Consider the following 23,345-nt stretch of genomic DNA (forward strand, 5'->3'; position numbering starts at 1 on the left):
CTAAGAAAAATTGTGGAAGGGAAGCTTGGTGAAGAACAAGCTGGATTCAGGCAAAATAGAGGTCAGGATCAGATTTTCACTTTATTTTCACTTGTTGAGAAATCTTGGGAATATAACAAGTATTTGTATATAAAAAAAATGAGACTTTTTGTGGTTATGAGACCGTAGGTTCTTTAATTAATACATATATTAGTATAATCCCATCTACTAGTTTCACTAGCGACTGTCTAGCTTTGTCAAGGCTCGAACGGTACACACAAAAAAAATATGCGAGAATACAGAAATGTTACTAACTGTTAGGCAGTTAAGTTTTTTGAACATATGCGTGACAATGGGTGCATGTGTTGAGAAGCTTCAGTCAGTATCATGGATACGTGTTGTATGCACAGGTGTTACATAATTTTTCGTGTATTGTAGTTCCGTTAAACCAAGTGAGTTATTTAAGTTTTTCCATATATCTTTCAGTATGGCACCCTGATTTCTGTTGAGGTTGTTACCTGTTCTTAATACCACTGCCGCTTCCTTGAAAATTCTGTAACCGTAATGATCATCTAAGTACGACATAGAACTATTTTCCCAGTCATTTGCATGGTTGGAAGTTGAAAAGTGATGTGCGAAGCCTGAGGAGACTGTCCTGTTGTGATTGACATCCCCAACATGCTCCTTCTGTCTGATTTCCAGGCTTCTTGAAGTTTGCCCAATATATGAAAGACTGCACACATGGAATTCTATAAACACCTGGATATTTGAAAAAAGGTACAATGTCTTTAGTACACTGTCTTTCAATGTACAATTCACTATATATTTCTTAGCTTTAACATGGTTACGAATTTTAACGCTTTCAATTGATTTTTATTGTTGCTTTGCATTTGAGCTGCGAGAAAAGACACCCACACATCTAGTTTTTAGTGTTTGCTGGTGCAGCATATAGTATTGCTTGAGTTTAAATAGCATAGATTCTGTGGGGAAGGGCACATGTGATTCATTAGTTAGTGCCATTTTTATCCCAGTTGTCTCTAATTGCACTATTTGTTGAGCAATATATAATACAAAGACTGCAAATGTCTGTACCTTATTCAGTGATACAATAAAACGAACCTACTCTTGTGTCTACAATCATTATTGGCTACTGGGGACAGAGCGTGGTTTGCCACGGGAAGTGAGTTACTATCACCCTGAAATGTGTTTAAACTTCTTTTTTTTTTCTGTGCGAGGTATATGCGAAATTTTTCAATTTTTTCGCAAAGTAAAATCAGGGGTGTGAATTATACGTGAAGGTGAGTTATATTCCAGTAAATACGGTAAGTTATTTTTAAAGCTATGTGAAATGCATTATCAATATTCAGGATTATGAAGTGTTATCTGCACATGATTAGATTGCATGCGTACCCTTCTCTTTCAATTGCATGTGTAGGTCGGTTTGTAATTGTACTAATTTTTGGTTTGCTTAAACTTGGTTGGTATATGCAGAGAGTGATTACGATGAGATCGAGTCCAAATTATAATTTTTGTCAGTGTCTATATGTCTCTGTCCATTTTTACGCCCCATTATCCGATTTTCATTAAAGTTTAGAGCTCTAAATAAAGCAATTATTTAATTGCTTTCTTATATATATATTTATTTATTTGCTTCCTGCTCTTTCCAGATTGAGCAGAATGTCACCACCACCACCACCACCAGCAAAGGAACAGACATTCAAATGAAAAAGATATTAAACAATTTAAAGAATACTGGACTGAAAAATGTGGCATGATTAAGAAAGATAATAAAGCATTATGCATTTTATGTTCCAAATCAGTTGTTTGTAAGACTTCTTCTGTAAAGAGACATTTTGAAACTGTTCAGAAGAAATTAAGTAACAAAAGTGAGCAAGAACAAAGAGAATTAATTTCTCGTGAACTGAGCAAGACAAAAAAATAGTCCGATACTTTGATGAAATTTATTTCAGGTAGGCCTGGTTTCAACTTAGTTGCAGCTAGTTTTAAAGTTTCAAAAGTTATTACCAGCGTGGAAAACCACTCAGTGATGGGGAGTATATTAGGGAAGCATGACTAGAATGTGCTCCTTTCCTTTTTTGACAATCTTTCAGAAAAAGTAAAAATTATTCGTCGCATTAAAAATTGTCTGAGTAGAAAAACAATTAAGAGTAGAATACTTAAGTTGGAAGGGAATACAACAGAGCAATTAACAAAAGATTTGGCTTCATGTAAGTTCTTTTCTATTTGTGTTGATGACAGCACAGACATTACATCATCAGCTAGGCTAGCAATCTTTGCTCGATTTTGTAGGGATGACGAAGTATGCAAAGTGATGATTAACCTTGTAACACTACCTGAGCTTACGTGGGTTGAAATATGTAAAGCAGTTAGGAATGAATTATCTATTCGGCAAATTGATATTTCAAAAGTGGTATCCATTGCAACAGATGATGCTTCCAGCATGATTCGTAAGGAAGCAGAATTTGTAAATCCGTTTGCAAAACATGTTGGTCATCCACTAATAGTTTTTTATTGCATCCTACGTGAGGAGAATTTATGTGCAAACTCTGGCCTAAAGGAACTTCAGGAAGTGATGCAAACAGTAACCAAGGTTGTTAATTACATTTCTGTACTTGCTTTGAATAAAATTTCAGAATCTATTGAACGAAGTGGATTCAGTGTACTACAGAGACTAATAATGTACAACAATGTACATTATTAGTCTCTAAGATGCAAGCATACCCTGAAAGGATATGCTTGTATCTTAGTATATATTATATATATCTTGACAAATATAGGATACAGTGATTAAGAAGAAAAATTGTGTATATTTTGAGTGAAAAAAAAAAAAATTCTACTAGATTGTATATTTGATAGTGAAGTTTGGTAAATTTTATATTACTTGTTAAGATTGTGAATTGCTGTATAAATTGCATATAACAAAGTGAGAAAACAAGGTCATAGTGCAGGGGCAAACCATCGGATTAAGAAGTTGCCCCAAGCGGTATCTTGCGCATACGGCACGTGGAGAACTAAACTTTTTGGAGAAGACGCCACGGAAGTGAGACCCACATGTACAAATAAAAACGTGATGGGTGAACAACTTAGGTTACAGAGAATACTGGTAGGGGGTTGGTATAAAAGAGTTAGGACCCCCCCCCCCACAAGGCTTTTTGTGGTTTTCTCTTCTCGATCGTCTGGAGGTGCAGTTCGCAGGGAGTTCTGTTTTCACTCCCGGTAGTAGCAGTCGGAGATGTCACATGCGGGTCTCCAGCCCTATGATGAAAGGATAGAATATCGTTTTGCACTGATAGTAGGCAACTCATGGGAAAGCTCAGCGACTCGGTAGCGTGCTACATGAATGCAGAATCGCCTTTTGCCAAGAATGGGCTTGACATAGGCTTGATATACTAGAAACGTGTGGACCAACCAACCAATGATCGCAGGAATCCCAGCCATAAAACCGATGGAAAGGAAATAGTTTGGAGAAAAAAAGCATCAAGAATCAAAGGGACAAGTATAAAGGATCATTGAGTACAGTATTGTATCCTTTTTTGTCAAGTAACGTGTGTGTGAGGGAGAGAAACTAACTAATTTAAGAATTAAGGACTGATTAGGATAAGACAGGACTATAGTGCTTGGATAACAGTTAGACGAAAAGAAAAGGAATGTTCTTTACATGTGCTGATTGATAATTATGTCTTAAAGGGTATTGAAGTGGCTTTATTTGAGTAATTTAGTCAAAGTCTGAAGTTTCAATTTTAGATTTATGATCTAAGTATGATTCTTTTAGAAAAAGTGTTTCTATGATATTCATATTTGTTTAAAATGTATGTAAGTTAATTTGTTTAACATTCTAATAGTAATGATTGATTATTCTTTACACTGTATGACAAAAAATATGTTAAATAAACCTTTTGCTATTTTTAATTTGATTGCCTGTGTCTAAGAATCTGATGCACCACTCGTAAATTATTCGAATCTAAGCAGGAGGGAATAAACGATAAGGTTTATTCCCTCCCACTTAAGGTTATGACTGCAGACAAAGGTCAATAGTGGATACAAACAAGAAGCAAGTTCACTTCTTGATTGAGAAACTCTTCTTTTCTTAATTTAAGGGTTCTGGGTGGTGCAGCAATAAAAAAAAAAAAAAAATTTCCCAGAACTTTTAGAGAGGCAGATTTCAGAGGCTTTGTCACCTAGGAATTGGCTAGTCCTTGAGGTAATTCCTTTATGTTCTCAATAGTACCACGTGACATCCAAGGAGAGATATAATATACAACATATAGATATATAATTAGAAGATTAGGACATAATTAGGACACCACCCCTAGTCTAAAGTCTAGATTTAAAGAAATCTATCATACTGCTGCGTGTTTAGGAGTTTACGGATCAGGGAGCTGCGGTGAAAATGCCAGCCAGTCTTACCAGCAGTGACGGTGACTAAGCCTTAGATTGTCAAAAATGCTATTTTTCTTTTAGTATTTTTGGTGTATATTGAAAAGGGCGGCAAACTCAGTGACTGTCCCTGGCGGCAAAAGCTCTAGCTATGCCGCTGTCTCTGTAGATTACGTTTTCCGTTCCATATCTCCCACCCTTTGACTACAAATAAACCAAAGGCTAAGCAGATATTCTACATTTGCATTGTCATTCTATGCTATGAAAAATTAATGTATTAACAACAGATGCATTTTAATCGACGCCTTCAGAGTTTTACAACGTATTGAATGCTAAACATGATATACAAAAATGGATAATGATAATTGACATTTTTACAGATTAATTAATGCATGAGCATTTTTTTCAGATCTATCAGTGCAGCATGTAGGTCTTAAGGCAGAAGCAGAAGGAACTTACATTCTATTGACAAATGCCTATTGCAAAATATGATGATGCATTTCATTTTTTAAGAGGATATGAACATTAGATGGATTTAAATTAATTATATTTATTGATTTACATTACTATACCAATTTTAAGAGCTCTCATGTGCCTCTGTAGCATACTCGCAATGACGACATAGCGTTCTATTGTGAAAACAGGTAGGTGCTCACACTGGAAAGAGTCTTCAGAAATGTATTTCATCCCATAAAACTGACAAATCAGTCCCAGGACACATTCAGTTAACAGATATATTAATTTCATCATTTTAGTTCTTAGGTCGTAATTCCAATTAAATTGCATCACGAGGGTTTTTTTTTTTTTCTTTTGAGAAAACGGGTTTGAATTCCTTCTGGGAACTAATTACAGACGTATAAGTTCAAGGGCAAGTGAGTTAGTCTACTAGCGAAGATTTTATGGTTTTATTCTCGAAAACAACAGACAAGACACAATTCACAGACTTCTGTACTGATCTCATAACTTTATTTGCTTCGTCTGGCATCACACCAATCCTCTATCGGCGTTAAATTTTCATGTTTATTTTTTTTTTTTTTCTAGGACATTAGTTATCCAGTCAATTTGCACCCCTCCAATTATCCCTAATTAGTAAGCTTGATTTTATAAGAACAAATGTTTGAACTATTGTCCGAACACAGATGCTAGAACCATGGCTGGCACAGTGCTAAGAAGAGTCCATTCATGTGGAAAGGGAGAAAGGAATAAGGTGATAAATGAATTCGTCCCCAGCAGGGGAAATCACGTACTTGATATTTAAAATTTTCCAACTGTTGCACAAACAACATGGTTATCACTTTAAAAACTAGAATTTTCATAAAAGAAAAGCTAATTTTCCGATGTATAATAATAAACGTTCATCATTAATTACCCTATTATCGAAATGGATTCGCCTCCTTCCATGCGCAAAAGTGTTGAGGCGTCTTGTATCTGTGGTCAGACAGTAGTCTTGATTTTTTAAATAGGATAGATAAATGATTATTATATGCCATTTGCTTTAATCACTAATGAATAATCCAAATACAGTTGTATATTGGCTGCTAAAACGAGTTAAAATGTGCTTTATATTCAGTGATTTAATGGCCTTGGATACTGATGGAACTATATTGTATGATGTTATTTAAGCTATAAATCAAATACTATTAGGTGTAGTTATATTTGTCTTATCGGCATGTGAATAGATACATCTGCACCCCAATCCTACAGCCATAATGAAATCGGTTAACTTCTCCTTCAGCAGCATATTGCACTTATGAACATCAGTGCAATGTCGTGATTTGAGACCTTGTCTATCAGTAACAATGCAATATCTTTTTCAGCCACCAAATAAATGTTTGAAATGGATTCTTTTTGCAGACATATATTTATCCAGCACGTGCTGACTGTAACAGTTTGGAATGCTTTCCGATTTTGATTCAATAATGACAAGTAGAACAGTAACGCCTTCTGCAATAAAGCGAAAGTTTGATGAAAAATGAAGTGCTTTACTTATTTTTTTAATTGTTTAAGATAGACTGTTGTGCAGTGATATTGCTAACATTATTTTTAAAAATATCTGTACCAGAAATCTCAAGATATTTTTTAAAATAGTGTTAGCGATATCTTTTCTTAGCAATAATTTGCAGAGTATTGAGAACTCGGTTATTTGAGGTACAGTACTGCCAAAATCTGCTGCTTTCTTGGAGTATCGATACCACTTCTTTAGTTCCATTAAAATAGTTGTCTTTTGAAGTTCAGAGAAAATGTAAACCAGGAAACTCATCTGAAAAACTCATTTAAACTTGAGCATTTGCTCGTCTTTACTTGTTTTCATATCGATATTCACAAAAAGAAAAGAAAAGAAACAAAATAAACCCTTACCTTCGTTTAAAGGGTGTTTTTTAAAAACGCCCTCAAAATGATAAGTGAGGTAGATTAATTGTCATAAATGATCTGATAACATTTCAAAAAACAGAAAAAAAGATTGAAGAAATAAGTTGTTTATGTGTCGTACATGTGAAAAGCTTTTGTAACTCAATCGATATCGACAGACTGATTGGAAAGACATTGGTTCAAATGTGCTACGACGTGAAGAACCTTTTAGAAAATCTTTTCAACTGGAAATATCGTTCTCAAAATTAATTGGAGTGTATTTGTTTTACCGGATTTTTTTTTTAATAAGTAAAATGGATAAACTAACCAGAACTTGTTTGCTTTAGTCTCAAACAATGATAAATTTAGTTTAATACTTTATCTAAGTGTGAGCACACAAAGTTTGTGCCTGAAAGTACCTTCAGGACTGGGATAAGGTGTAATAAAATTAGTTTAATCCTTTATCCAAGTGTGAGCAAACAAAGTTTGTGCCTGAAAGTATCTTCAGGACTGGGGTAAGGTGGTACAACACCAGGGAAACTCGTTGCAAAGGTGGAGCAAGCTACCAACAATCCTATCTTAGTATCTCCTATAATGCAAAACACATCTCCTTGCGGATATGTCTAATGTTATACATTAAGGGAAGGGCCACTACCCAGACTAGTTTCGATCTTTATTGAGGTCTCTTCGGTGGGAGCCAGGCCCAAGTGGAGATACCAGGCAGAAGCATTAGCAGGTCATCTCTACCTATAGGAGTTGCCAAATGGTGTGCCACCCTTTTTTAATAAATTACTCTGGATTTAGAGAAAGATGTTGAAAGTTTATTTTTCACTTGGTTAGATTATACTCTAACCAAGTGAAAAATAAACTTTCAACATCTTTCTCTAAATCCAGAGTAATTTATTAAAAAAGGGTGGCACACCATTTGGCAACTCCTATAGGTAGAGATGACCTGCTAATGCTTCTGCCTGGTATCTCCACTTGGGCCTGGCTCCCACTGAAGAGACCTCAATAAAGATCGAAACTAGTCTGGGTAGTGGCCCTTCCCTTAATGCATAACATTAGACATATCCGCAAGGAGATGTGTTTTGCATTATAGGAGATACTAAGATAGGTGTTGGTAGCTTGCTCCACCTTTGCAAGGAGTGCCCTGGTGTTGTACCACCTTACCCCAGTCCTGAAGATGCTTTCAGGTGCAAGCTTTGTTTGCTGACACTTGGATAAAGGATTAAACTAATTTTATTATGGGATAAGGTGGTGCAACTCGTTGCAAAGGTGGAGCAAGCTGACATCACTCCTATCTTAGTATCTCCATAATGCAAAACGCATCTCCTTGCGGATATGTATAATGTTATACATTAAGGGAAGGGCCACTACCCAGACTAGTTTCAACCTTTGTTGAGGTCTCTGCAGTGGGAGCCAGGCCCAAGCAGAGATATCAGGCAGAAGCATTAGCAAGGTCATCTCTATCTATAGGAGCTGCCAAACAGGGTGCCACCTTTTTATTAAATTACTCTGGATTTAGAGAAAGATGTTGAAAGTTTATTTTTCACTTGGTTACACTATAATAAATTTAGTTTAATCATAAACTAAATGCATAACGTTATACATATCCGCAAGGAGATGTGTTTTGCCGTTGAAAAAATATTTATTATATTCTTTATGTATGGTTAGTCTAGAGCAGGGGTGCACAACCCTTAACATGCCTGCCAAACGTGGCATGCCAACAACTTTTTTCCAGCACGCAACCCAGGGCTCATCTTAAAAAATAATTAAATAAAAAAATACATTTCACACATCTTCGCTGACACATATTTTAACTTAATTTAATACAATTTTATTAAATACAGTGATATCAAATAAAAATGCAATAAATAATTAATCCCTACCAACTGTTTCATTAATAATAAGTAATAAGAAAATTAAAAACAAAAATCCTATTTCCAAGCCATCTATATCTCCTCAATATACTGATGTTCAAGTTTTGTCCAGTTCAGTTGTTGCATTATTTGTCAGGCATCCAGACGTGGCATGACTTCTTTACCATCATTTGATATATCTTTTCATGTTTCGTAAAGAACGTATGTGTTTTCTAAAGTGTATTTGGATTTTATTAAATCATAAGTCATTAAAATATGGATTGGAAGTATTTATTGTCGATTAATGTGTTTAACTTATTAGATATAAAAGCAAATTTCCTTTACATTGCCATAAATATACCATATTTACTTGAATGTAATTCACACTTTCTTTTCCCAAAATTAAAGCTAAAAATCATGGTGCGAGATATATGTGGGGATTTTCAGAAACTAAAGTTTTCAGTTTTTTTCGTAAAATCCCCGCATATATTGCAATTGTTATTTCCTGCCTAGAGAGCAGTTTCCTTGTGTGCATCCTTCTGCTTTCCCATTATTTCAAGCAAAAATTAACGGTAATTTACAAGACTTGAGATACTTAATGAACAATCCTTCACTAATGACTAATGAACAGACAGCTATGGTACTAGGCCAGTAAAGATATGTGCATATAATTGGTGCAGTATTAACAAAAGATTGCACGAGTCAAAGATAAAAGTCAGCAGATAATTTTTGAATTGAAATGCTAATTCTCTTCAACCAAATTCAGTATCCGAAAGTGCGATAACAGTATTCACTATATATTTCTTAGATTTAACACGTTTATGAATTTTAACGCTTTCCTTTGATTTTTATTGTTGCTTTGCATTTGAGCTGTAGGAAAAGACTCGCACACATCTAGTTTTTAGTGTTTGCTGGTGCAGCATATAGTTTTGCTTGAGTTTAAATAGCATAGATTCTGTGGTCAAGGGGACATGTGATTCATTATTTAGTGCCATTTTTATCCCAGCTGTCTCTAATTGCACCATTTGTGGAGAAATATATTTCACAGACTGCAAATGTTTGTACCTTATTCAGTGATGCAATAAAACGACTTGCTTTTAATTTCGTCTGCAGACATGTGGTTTGCCACGGCTATCGCCCAGATGTGAACGTGATTAAACTTTTTATTTTCTGTGCGAGGTATTATATGCGAAACTTTTCAATTTCTTTTTTCATAAAGTAAAATCAGGGGTGTGAGTTATACTCAAGGGCCAGTTATATTCCAGTAAATACGATAAGTTATTTTTAAAGCTATGTGAAATGTATTATCAATATTCAGGATTATGAGGTGTTGTCTGCACGTGATTAGATTGCATGCGTACCCTTCTCTTTCATTTGCATGTGTGTGTAGGTGGGCTTATAATTGTACTAATTTTTGTTTCCTTAAACTTAGTTGGTATATGCAGAGAGCGATTATGATGAGATCGAATCCGAATTATAAATTTTGTCAGTGTCTATATGTCTCTTCTGTCCGCATTTTTGCACCCCATAATCCGATTTTCATTAAAGTTAAAAGCTGTATGAATAAAAGAATTATTTAATTGCTTCCTTTTATATATATATATATATATATATATTAAAAAGTTTTAATGACTGATACTGAGAGATAAAGAGATGACATGGTATATTTGAAAAGATACTGCTAGTTTACTAGTTTCGTTGAATTGATCAACATCTTCAGTTATCACAATCAAAGAAATATATAAAAAATTACAGAGACTTAAAAATTGCATTAACAGAACAAATACAAAAGACAGTAGCGTGTTTGAAAACAAAATGCGAGCTTGAGTTCCAAATAAACAGACTACGCACTGTCATGAGTGCGCCAATTCTGAACAGAGGCAATGTGTGCGTCAACGAGATTGAAACTTAGGCTGTTGTTGATATGTGAAGAATCTAGAGAAATTTCTCTAGATTCGACAATCTTTTTCTCAACCTCATCATAGCACATGGATGTTAAAAGTTTGAGTCCAGTTCACAATGTGTTGGTGGCCTTCGTTTGAGTTAATTGAAAAGAGAATGTGGCTAGAGAGAGCACTGGCTCTTGTCCTGTTGTAGGAGATATCTCAACAGTGTTCTTCCAAACGTAGAAGGATGGATTTAGCAGTCTGGCCATGGTATGGCTTTCCACAACAATCACATAAAATCTTGTACACTCATGGAAACTGAGTTGGAAGATGTTTCTCTTTAGGTTTGCTAAGTATTGAACAAAGTTTTGAGAGCGTAGTAAAGCAAGTTTTGAAGTTAAACTTCTTGAGAATTTTTGCCAGTTTTGGTAAAAGAGAGCTGATGTAAGGCAAAGAGATGAAGGCTCTGGAGGAAGAGGGATCTTCTGAAGTAGTTGAGTGACTGGGGGAAAGAAATATGTCAATTTTATTAGGAGAGAAACCATTATTATTAAAAGTTAATAAAACGACTTGCCAGTTATATTCAAAAAATAAAAAATATTAAAAAATATTCAAATATTAAATTTTGGAACTTTTCAACAGTGATACTTACTCAGAGATTAATAGTGACCATATGATTGAATTACACAATAGAACTAATAATTTATTAACAACCACCTTGGAGTTGCAAAGAAACATTCATCTTTCTCTTAGGTCACTTCATCCCTTGATCCCTCGACTGTATGGTCTCCCCCAAAATACACAAATCAAACTGCCCACTCAGACCAATGGTTGAGGGTATACACTCTCCTAACTACAACCTTTCCAAATATCGAGAATTTTTTAAGAAATCTTTCTGGAATTTCCTCTTCTCATATTAAAAACTCTGCAGATTTTGTTTCAACTTAATAATCAAACTTAATAAAAACAGATTTAATGGCCAGTTTCGACATTGTTTCTCCCTTTATAAATGTGCCTGCTCAAGAAGTCCTCGATCTTTTCAAGAACAAATTATCCAAAAAAATTCTTTAGTTTACTCTTTCATTGCATAAAGTCAGGATACTTCAAATATGACAATAAGATCCACTTACAAAATTCAGGTCTGGCAATAGGTAGCCCACTCTCTCCGATTCTCGCAGATATATTCTCAACGATTTTGAAGAAAAAGCTATTAACTCCTTTCCCTCCTTAAACCAAAATTTTGGTATCATTATATTGATATTTTCCTCATCTGGGAAGATGGTGTCAACAACCTCAATTTATTTTTAGACCACCTAACAAATTGTCATAAAAAAATCTCTTTTACTTTCAAACTGGAATCCGATGACTGACTCCCCTTTCTAGACCTGAAACTTACCAGATGTGCTGAGAGTATTAAAATCTCAATTTTTAGAAAACCTACTCATACTGATAGATATCTTCATGCTTCCTACCATCACTATCCCCCTCCCCCACACAAAAATTTGGTATTATTTCCACCTTAGCTCACTGAGCCAAGAAGAAGAAATTGAAAATGAACTCCTTTTTCTTAAAAAAACTTTTATTAATAATGGTTTCTCTCCTAATAAAATTGACAAATTTCTTTCCCCCAGTCGCTCAACTACTTCCGAAGATCCCTCTTCCCCCAGAGCCTTCATCTCTTTGCCTTACATCAGCTCTCTTTCACCAAAACTGGCAAAAATTTTCAAGACGTTTAACTTCAGAACTTGCTTTACTACGCTCTCAAAACTTCATTCGATATTTAGTAAACCTAAAGAGAAACATCTCCCCACTCAGTTTCCAGGAGTGTACAAGATTTTATGTGATTGTGGAAAGCCATACTATGGCCAGACTGCTAAATCCATCCTTCTACGTTTGGAAGAACACCCTAGAGATATCTCCTACAACAGGACTAGAGCCAGCACTCTCTCTAGCCACGTTCTCTTTTCAGTTAACTCAGACGAAGGCCACCAACACATTGTGAACTGGACTCAAACTTCTGACATCCATGTGTGCTATGATGAGCTCAAGCAAAAGATTGTCGAATCTAGAGAAATTTCCTTAGATTCTTCACATATCAACAACAGCCTAAGTTTCAATTTCTCTGATGCACACATTGCCTCTGTTCAGTATTGGCGCACTCATGACAGCACGTAGTCTACGTTTATTTGGAACCCAAACTCGCATTTTGTTTTCAAACACGCTACTGTCTTTTGTACTTGTTCTGTTAATGCAATTTTAAGTCGCTGTAATTTTTTATAAATTTCTTTGATTGTGATACCCGAAGATGTTGATCAATTCAATAAAACTAGTAAACTAGTAGTATCTTTTCAAATATACCATGTCATCTCTCTATCTCTTGGTATCAGTCATTAAAACTTTTTAATAATATTTCCTACTGAGTCGAATGAATTATAATAATATATTATTTATTTGCTTCCTGCTCTTTACAGATTGAACAGAATGTCACAACCACCTGCAAAGAAACATAGATATTAAAATTAAAAGGATATTAGACAATTTAAACAATACTGGACTGAAAAATTTGGCATGATTAAGAAAGATAATAAAGCATTATGCAGTTTATGTTCCAAATCAGTTGTTTGTAATACTTCTTCTGTAAAAAGACATTTTGAAACTGTTCATAAAAAATTAAGTAACAAAAGTGAGCTAAGAATAAAGAGAATTAATTTCTCGTGACCTGAGCAAGACAAAAAAATCTGATACTTTGATGAAATTTATTTCAGGTAGGCCTAGTTCGAACTTAGTTGCTACTAGTTTTGAGGTTTCAAAAGGTTTTGGCCAATGTGGAAACCACTCAGTGATCTGGAGTATATTAGGGAAGCATGGCTAGAATGTGCTCCATTCCTTTTTGACAGTCTTTCAGAAAAGGTAAAAATTATTCAGCGCATTAAAGAACTGTTTGAGTAGAAAAACAATTAAGGATGGAACATGTAAGTTGGAAAGGAATACAGCAGAGAAATTAACAAAAGATTTGGCTTCATGTAAGTTCTTTTCTATTTGTGTTGATGAGAGCAAAGACATATCATCAGCTAGGCTGCCAATCTTTGCTTGATTTTGTAGGGATGACGAATTATGCAAAGAGATGATTAACCCTGTAACACTACCTGAGCGTATGTGGGGTTGAAATATGTGAAGCAGTTAGGAATGAATTATCTATTTGGCAAATTGATATTTCAAAAGTGTTATCTGTTGTGATGGGAACACCATCACAATAGACGGGAAGAGATTTGAATAAAAGACAATTTCAGAATCTATTGAACGAAGTGGATTCGGTGTACAACATGTTTGTTGGTTTAGTCGAGGTCTTGTTCAGAAACGATTTGTTGAATGTCTGGATGAGATAAATCTCTTTTTGACTAATCAACAAATGCCTTATAAAGAAATTTATGACATCGTGTGGGTTTGTAAATGCATGTTTATTACAGATTTTTGCCAACATTTAAATGACTTGAACCTCAAACTACAGGACATGAAAACATTTCCCAATAAACTTGCAGATGTTTTCGTGGATAAATATGGATGATTTTGAAATGCAGTTGATTGATTTTCAAAGTAGCTGAATTTGGAGGCAGAAATTTGTTTTCAAAGTTAATTTGGAAAATATTGAAAAGGAGCGATTAGAGGTGGGAGTAACAGAGAAGTGTGGGAAAAGGGATACTAAGAACTTGGAATGCTATTCCTGAAACGTTTGTATATTTAAACTTCCATGCAACTGCATTAATATCAATTTTTGCATCTACATATTCTTGTGAATCAATGTTTTCAGTGATGAAGTTTGTTAAGTCTTGTAACAGGAGTAGCCTTACATATGAAACTATTAGTGCATGCATATTTATAAAGGCTACAAAATATAAACCTGATATTAATTAATTGTCATTAGTGATGCAGCAGCAGAAGTTTCATTGATGCTAAATAAACGAAATGTCCACTATTTTTCTTTCTCTAGTTTTCATTTGATGTTTTCTGCTAAAAATAGTAAAGATTAACTTCTGTTTAATATATTATGTAGGTAAAATAACAATTTATTCTGTTTGTAATTTTTATGTATTACTTGTAAGGGATTAAGAAGTAATACAATTATATCTTTAATTTTGTTGTGCTTTAGTCAAGTAAAACAATTGAGATTGTGCACTACAATATATTGGGAAAACTTGTCTGATTGATCTCTATAAAAAAAAAAAATTGGAATTATTGCCAAGTCTTTTGCTGATGTTAAAAATTGCATCTTTAAATTGTGTGGCTTTACATGGCTGCTAGAATTACGCTTAAGTGCAAATAAAAAAATATTCACGCTATCAACAGGATAGAAGGACTTTTAAGTAAAAATTCTGTTGCTAATTTTTACATTCATTCAATCTTTACAATAATCATTCTTACAATATTCTTTGATTTTACCATTCTAGTGTGATTTTTGATTATTTGAAAAAGTCTTCTCAATACTTAAAGACACCAAATAATAATATGTTCCCTAAAATTTCGGTTGGTGCGTGAGAAATGCACAAGTTGCCCACCCTTGGTCTGGAGTCTAGATTTAAACAAGTCTATCATACTGCTGCGCGTTTGGAAGTTTACGGCGAAAATGCCAGCCAGTCTTACCAGCGGTGACGGTGACTAAACTTCAGATTGTCAGAAATGCTGTGTCTTTTTGACTTTTTGTAGTATTTTAGGTGTGTCTTGAGAAGGGCAGCAAACTCAGGAACCTCCCTGGGTGGCAAAAGCTCTAGCTACGCCACTGCGTGATATTAAATCAGGATGTGACAAGGGTGCACATTTGTAAGTTTTTCCACTTGGTTATACTATAAATTGAATGTACCAAGAAATTATGTTCTTGGTGTAATCCTTTATCCAAGTGTAAGCAAACAGGTTTGTGCCTGAACTATTTTCAGAATTGGGACAACTCATATAAAGAAGCTAATGACTTTACATCACTTGCTTTGTATCCCATAATGCAAAGCACATATCTTTATGGACATGTATAATGCTATGCATTATGGGAAGGGTCACTATCCCGACCAGTTTCGACCTTTATTGAGTTCTCATCAGTGGGAGTCAGACCCAGAGGTAATATTAAGGTTGAAGTAATGCATACCATTATACATGTCCATAAGGATATGTGCTTTGCATTATGGGATACAAAGGAAAGTGATGTGAAGTCATTAGCTTTTCTATACGAGTTGCCCCAGTCCTGAAAATAGTTCAGGCGACGATATGCTTCTGAAAATATCCAGTACAACTCGGTAAGATTCCCTGACTAAATTGAATAAATGTCGTAATAAATTTAGTATGAAAATCAGCAATAACAAGACAAAGACAATCAAAATAGGCAGAAATTTTGAAAATATCAACTGCGTTATGAGTTGCAATGTGAAAATCAGCAATAAATGGGGGGGGGGGGTCAGAAAAATAAATGAAAGAGTTTGAGAACTTAATCTGTGAGATTCAGTGATAAGTCTTGAAGAAAATATTGATTGATTCAGCCAGAGAGGCATGTGAAGAGGTTTTCTGCAAGGATAGAAAAAGCAGAACCCCATGGTGGACACAGGAAGTTAAAGAACAACAGTGAAGAAAAAAAAGAAAGCATATCAAAGTTCCTGGAAAATTAATCAGCTTGTGCTCTTAGAGAATACAAAGGCAAATGTAAGAAAGCTGAACACTGTGTAAAACTCGCTAAACAAAAAATCATGGGAAGACTTTGGTTAGAATATAAATATCAAGAGGGTGGCAAAATATTCTGGTGGATGAAAAAGCTCAGAAATGGAGGAAAGACAAAGGTGACATGAAAATTAGAGAAAAAGATATTTTTGATGTATGCAATAATTACTTTGAAAAATTGCGAAATGAAACAAGCAGTGAGCACAGTGGTAAAAAAAAAAAACAGTCAACAAGCATGCAATCAGGAATTCATATCCATACTTGAAGTAGAAAAAGTCATCAAAAGCCTGAAATGTGGAACAGCAGAAGGAGTAGATGATATTCAACCGGAAATGCTGAAGTGTGGAGGTGTAAAAGTCTTGCAGTGACTGCACTGCATAGTTCAGAAGGCCTGAACAGAGGGACGAATTCCAGTTGATTGGAGTAAAGCTCTCATAGTACCCATATATAAAAAGGGGAAAGAAAACAATGTGAGAATTACAGAGGTATTTCCTTACTGAGTGTTCCTGATAAGATTTATGCAATTATACTTGAGAAACGGTTGAGAAGGATTGTGGAAGAGAAGCTTGGTGAAGAACAAGCTGGATTCAGGCCAAATAGAGGCAATCAGAAACAGATTTTCACTTAAAATAGATGAGAAATAGTGGGAATATAACAAAAATCTGTATTTAAGTTTTGTAGACATGCAAAAGGCATATCACAAGGTGACAAGAGAAGAGCTATTCAAAACACTACATGGTGTCAATGGGATATTATATCAAGTAACACTTAGTCTTTATTTGAGTCGTAAATCAGCAGTTAGAATTGAAAGAAGTACAGGATGAAGATTTCATGTTAAATATGATGTGAGACAAGGATGTACATTATCCTCTCTGTTATTCATTATCTATATGGATCACATTATGAAGGAAAGTGGTATTAAACCTGATATCAAAATTGGAATGTTAATCTCGGCTCTTTGCTTTATGCAGATGATGTTATAGTTTTAAATAAACCCAGTACAAGTCTGCAAGATTCTCTGACTAAATTGAATAACTGTTGTTATAAATTTAGTATAAAAATCAGCAATAACAAGACAAAGACAATGAAAATAGAAGCATTGAAAGTATTAGCTACATTGTGAATGGATTACCTATAGAACAAGTAAAAAATTTCTGCTACCTAGGCACAATTTTTAGTGAAGATGGTAAATTAAATATGGAAATAGACAACATAATCAACAGAGTATGGTAGTAATCTAGTATGGTAGGAAGTCAACTGAATAAATTTATATGAAATGAGAGAGAAATTATTCAAAACACTAAATTAGCTGTATACAAGATAGTGTTAAACCAAGTTTAACTTATGGATCTGAGAGCTGGGGTAGAAATAAAACACTTGACCAAAGACTAGAGACCACAGATATGAGAGGGCTGAGAAAGATTAGGGGCATGAACAGATGGCATCAATGGCAATATCATATTAAAAACAAATATTAGGAAAGAACTTGACATTACCAGCATCCAGGAATGTGTTAGCAGAGCTAATTTCAGGTGGTATGGTCACGTAAACATAATGGGAGAGGAAAGGTTAGTAAAAACCCAGAGAAGACCAGGATGTAGGTGGATTGATATAGTGAAAAGTGCCTTAGAAGGCAGAAATGCAAGATGTGATAATGTTGTAGTCTTGACAGATAACAGATTGATTTAGAGAAAAATTGTTGATAGGAACTTACGGATGTTGTAAGTTTTTCATGCAGTACTATCATAATATCCTGTACACCCCCCTTGAGGATACATGTCAGGAATTTGATGATAATCAGTTTCGAAAAAAAAAAAAAAAAAAGAATGAAAATGGACAGAAACATTGAAAACATCAACTGTATACTAAATTGTAAACCTATAGAAGTAAAACATTTCAGCTATTTAGGAACAAATTTTAGTGAACATGGTAAAATTAAATATGGAAATAGAAAACAGAATTAATAAAGATGATATTGTAAGAAATTAGCTGAATAAATTTATATTGGACAAAAAACAAGAACACCGTATACAAAAGTATTCAAATAAATTTTTACTTATGTATCTGAGAGCTGGGGTTGAAATAAAACACTTGATGAAAGACTTGGAAAACTAGATATGGGAGTTCTGAGAAAGATTAAGGGGGTGAACTGATGGCATCAATGGCAGTATCACATTAAAAATGAGGATATTATGAAAACTTACCACCATTACCAATCAGGAACGTGTTAAACTAATCTCAGTTGGTATGGTCACTTAAACAGAATGGGAGCGTAAAGATTAGCAAAACAAGTATTTTTTGTCATTTTGCAGGAAGAAGACTCTGAGTAGGACTAAGATGCAGGTGGACTGATATAGTAAAAAATACCTTAAGAGACAGAATCATAAGATCTGATAATATCGGAATATTGACAGATAACAGATCAATTTGGAGGAAAATTGTTGATGGGAAATTAGTAATGGTAACATTTTCATGTAGTACTATCATAATTATCCTGTATACCCCTTGAGGGTACATAATAGAAATTTATAGTGATTAATCAGTTATCTTTCAAGACTCCAGTATTATCAGATCTTATATTTCTGTATTTCTAAGGCTATAGAAATTTTGTACTATATCATTCCATGTAGAACTTGTTTTTTCTCTGGGTCTTTTTCCTGTCATCCTGGAAAAGAATAATCCAGAGAGCAGAAGCAACACATTAAATTCCTTTATTGTGGTAAAATAGGGCTTTCCAATCATCTACTCAAAATCCTTCACAGAACTAATTGGAGAGACACTGTGTCCCTTCCACATTTAAACTTGGTTTGAAGGAAAATGCAAAGAAACTTGTGAGATGCTGATTCTTTATCCCACTCAAAAAGAATGATGGAATAGCAATTCTAAAATTCTGCAAGACCCTCAGAACAGTTATACTATAACTTACATGTATTGTGAAGTAGCTTGTGTTTGGTTCATATGTATTTTTGATGATGACCTCAAATAGAGGATTAAAATTTTTTTGTGTCCATAATTTCTACACAATGAATGCTAACCACTGTATAACCCTGAGAGAAAGAATTTTGTTTCAATACATCATTAAATTCCTGACACGTATCTTTGGGCGTGTACAGAATATTATGATAGTACTAAATGAAAAAGTTAAATCATTACTGATTTCCTATTGATAATTTTCCTCCAAATTGATCAGTTATCTTACAAGACTCCAGTATTATCCAATCCTGTATTTTTGTGTTTCTAAAGCATTTTGTACTGCATCATTCCACTTGGATTTTGGTCTTCCTCTTTTTTTTTTTTAATCTTGGCAAAGAATAATTGTTTTGCTAATTTTCTCTATCCTATTCTGTTTAATAAGCTATCACACCAGTGAGATTAACTATGTTAATATTCCTGAATGCTTACAATGTCAAGTTCTTTCCTAATATCCTCATTTTTAATTCAATACTGCCATTGATGCCATCTGTTTGGTGCTGTTAGATCTTGAATGATGATGACTGTCAAGAATAGAACTGCTCCATTCAAGATTTAACAAGAGAACAATATCAAGCAAAAGCACACTTATATTCTTGGCAAAGCAGACATAATATGTGAAGATGCAGATATTAACTTTGCATAAAAACGAATTAAAATATAAAAGAAGAGGTTGAATCTTAAATTAAAATGAAATCGAAGGAGGAAATAAATATTAAATTGTAATATGTTTAAGGTTATTGTCTAAAATAGATGGAATCTTAATTTGTCAAAAAAATGTCAATGTTAAACTATGGCATGTATAAAGTCATGTATCATCTTGCGAACAAAAGTTCAAAGGTTGCAGTTTGACCCAAAGATGATGTAACGAGCGATGAGTAGGCATTTGTGGAAGGCGCAAGAAATTCGCGTTCCCCGAAAAGAGTGATGCGCGTACAACACGGAGGTGACATCACTCGGTGATAACAAATGGGAGAGCGTCGTAGACAAGTTTGGAGTGCGGAAAGAGGGCGCTATAATAGGGTTTAAAACGAATTCACATCATTGAGAGGGACTTTGTTTCTTTTTACGTTTTTCTTTTGGTTCCTGTTGTGTTCCCCGGTCGCGTGTGCCCTCCCCGTGGGTCTCCTGCTTGAAGTTCCCAAGTGGATTAGTATGCCTGATATCCAACAAGATGTATGGAGACGGCAAAGCGGTAGTGTGTTTCCCGTCACTGAGCGACGCAAATCGAAGAAAATATAGCATGAGATGACTGGTTTTTCTCATCTCGTCTCTCGTTCCCATCTCGTGACGAGATGAGAAAGCAGCAAAGGATTCCTTTGAAGGTAAATCGTGTTAGAAACGACGACATTAAGCCCAGAAGAAACAAGTGGCTAATTCGAGATGAGCATGCAACTCCCATGTGGTGGCAATCCATCGTACAGAGGGACAATCTATAACAAAGAACAGGCGGAAAGATCGAGAAATCATCTAACAAGGTGGTAATGTACAAATCTTCCCTTTTATGTGTTATCTATTGGTGGTGAAGGTGTAGAATGGACAGAGTTTAGAAGAGAGAGAGAGATTTTTAAGACAATTTCCTGTGTTATGTTAATCAAATTGGACTGGTAGTCTACGTTAATAAGTTGTCTAGACCAAGTTTAATGGGTATGGGTCGTTAGTAGCAGTAATCTAGTTTAATACCGACATCCATGTTTGTGATATAGATGAACATGAGATTCTCATGAGTGTGTTTGAATAGCCTGTCTGTTTGATTATTATTACCCTGCTTTACTTGTATTTAGTATTAACCTTGATTTGCTTGATTATATGTGTTGTTTAAATTGTAATGTTCTTAGATAAATAATGTTTTCCCATGTATACCTAAGTTTGTCTGAGTAAGAGATTGAATTTTACCACTCACGAAAATATCGAACCTATGTTTAGAGGGAAAAAGGGGAATTTAAGATTGTCAAGGCCATGACTGTATGCTGAAAACTCAGTCTACCTAACTACTTAATCTATATAAGGTATTACTTGAATTCTGGGAAAGTTTCTTCGGATAAGAATTTCTATCCTAGAGTTCTAACTGGTGCAGTGTAAACAAATAAATTTCATCAGAGCTCGAAGAGAGAAACGGCCCCAGAAGATCATTTTAGAAGCCAGATCTCGGTAGGCACAAGGAGGACAATAAGAGATAAAAATATTCAAAAAACAACGTAACAGTCCCCTGGTCTTTCTCAGAACTGACCAGATAAAGTCTTAATTTGTACTCCCTAAGGTCATATAGAAATTTTTATAGTTAAGGTTGAAATTAGTGTTATGATGACTGTCTCTCAAATTTTTAGCAGACTAAGGCAGTCATACCAAGTAAAAATGATCATAAAAATGATCTCTCAAATTCATAATGACTTCTGCATATCACATTGGTTTGCTTCCATTTAATCCTATGTGAAAGGATTATAACTGTTCAGAATAGCACTTCAACAAATAATAGTATCTCATATTAAATCTAACAGAGCTTGATATCATCTGTAACAAGTCCATGCATATTTATGGTAGTTCAAGAAAGATACAAACTACTTGGCCAAAAAATAAACCTTGTATAAGAAACCAATGTGCACTAGACTTTACCCATTCAGTTGCTTTAGTGGACTTCAAAATGCTTTAAAAGGCATTCTGTAATTGGAAACTGTTGGTTTTGTAAATAACAATATTATATTAATCTAATATATATATGTTACCGCTAAAGCTCGAAAGCTCGTTAATGTGCACATTACCTAGCTAATCTGCAGATTAACTGATTTTCTCTGTTAACATGCAGAATCAAAAGTTTTCTGCATTTTACTTAGGTAATGTGCACATTAACGGCTTCCGTATCGTTAAAGTTCAAACGTTTGTATCTCTCCTTCCCCCCCCCCCCCTCTCCCTCCACTTTTAGTTTGGTCTTGTCATCAAAAGAAGATGTCCCTGCTGTAGAAATATCTTTACGTCAAACAGCAATTAAACAATCCCTTGGTACTGGGCAGGGTTTCAGAAAATGTGACTGTAAATCTAAATGTACCACAAATAGGTGTGCTTGTCGCAAAAACCAATTGCTATGTAATTCAAAGTGTCACCAATCTTTAGATTGCACTAATAAGTAAACATAATTTTATGTTTTGCAAATTCATTTCGTTAATTGTAATAATATTTTAAACCGCTTGATTTTTTGTATTATAGTTTTTTAATTGCTGTTGTTCCAGCAAAGATCTTATTTTCACTTTAACGAGTGCCTAGTAGGTAATGTGCAGATTATCTACGTAATTTGCAGATTACCTAGGTAATTTGAGAAATGAAACAATTTTCTGCACGGTAACGGATCACCCTAGATAATCTGCAGAATAACTGATTTCTGCACTTTAGCGGTAACATATATATATATATCAATGCATTATTATTATTTTTTAAATATTATTTTTTTTTTTTTAAATAGTGTTTGCACAACATTCCAAGGAGCCTTCCATAATTGTTCCAAACTTTAATATCAAAAATTCACGTGACCATACTCCTTTGAGTTTGGCTTTGGAGATGGGTCTCACCACTGTTGCCCAGCAGCTACTGGCAGGTGGAGCCAGCATAAATGTAACAAATGTGGAAGGTTTGACACTTCTCCATCAAGCCATCATCAATCAGAATACTAAAGGAGCACTTTTTCTCTTGGATAATGGATCTGACTTACTGATACGGTATGCATTTCTTTTCTAAGTTTATTGGTATGTGTTTAATGCATATAATGCTAAAGTTATTTTGCTTTGTGCTTTTAGTTATATTTGTTACTTCATAAGGGGGAAAGATGAAGATAAGAAGATAATAAAATATAATTAAATTCCATATTAATTATACCATGAAAGGATATACAGAAGAGCAGCCCATATTGAATCAATCTTGGTACGTACTACTGATAATTCACTTTTACACTTCAGCTATAGTTAGAATGTATTTTATGTTTATGTGTACACATGTGCATTGACTCTCACTATTGAGAACTTGTAGGGACTACAGGAATAGTTGGTTATAGTGACTAGTTTTCTATAATGAATTTTCATGAGAATAGGTGTGTTTCAAAATGGGTATGTGAACTGTCTTATTTGTAGAAATTAAAGACAAAAACTAAAAAGAATTAAATTTAGTAGATTTGAAAATTTTAGTCTTCAGTAAGACAGTATTAAAACTGTAATGAGCGCATACA

General features: G+C 34.4%; 1 protein-coding gene across 1 annotated transcript in view; it reads left to right on the forward strand.

Moving 5' to 3' along the window:
* Positions 1–23,345, forward strand: part of LOC150110021 (ankyrin repeat and FYVE domain-containing protein 1) — a 532,825-nt gene that overhangs the window by 242,035 nt on the left and 267,445 nt on the right. Inside the window, 1 exon segment of the mRNA XM_090395273.1 lies at positions 22,590–22,842. Coding sequence (XP_090251399.1) covers positions 22,590–22,842 — 253 coding nt within the window.

Source organism: Typopeltis vanoorti, chromosome 1, assembly GCF_054136105.1.
Source record: "Typopeltis vanoorti isolate ZY-2024b chromosome 1, IOZ_Tvanoo_1.0, whole genome shotgun sequence".
Taxonomy (NCBI): domain Eukaryota; kingdom Metazoa; phylum Arthropoda; class Arachnida; order Uropygi; family Thelyphonidae; genus Typopeltis; species Typopeltis vanoorti.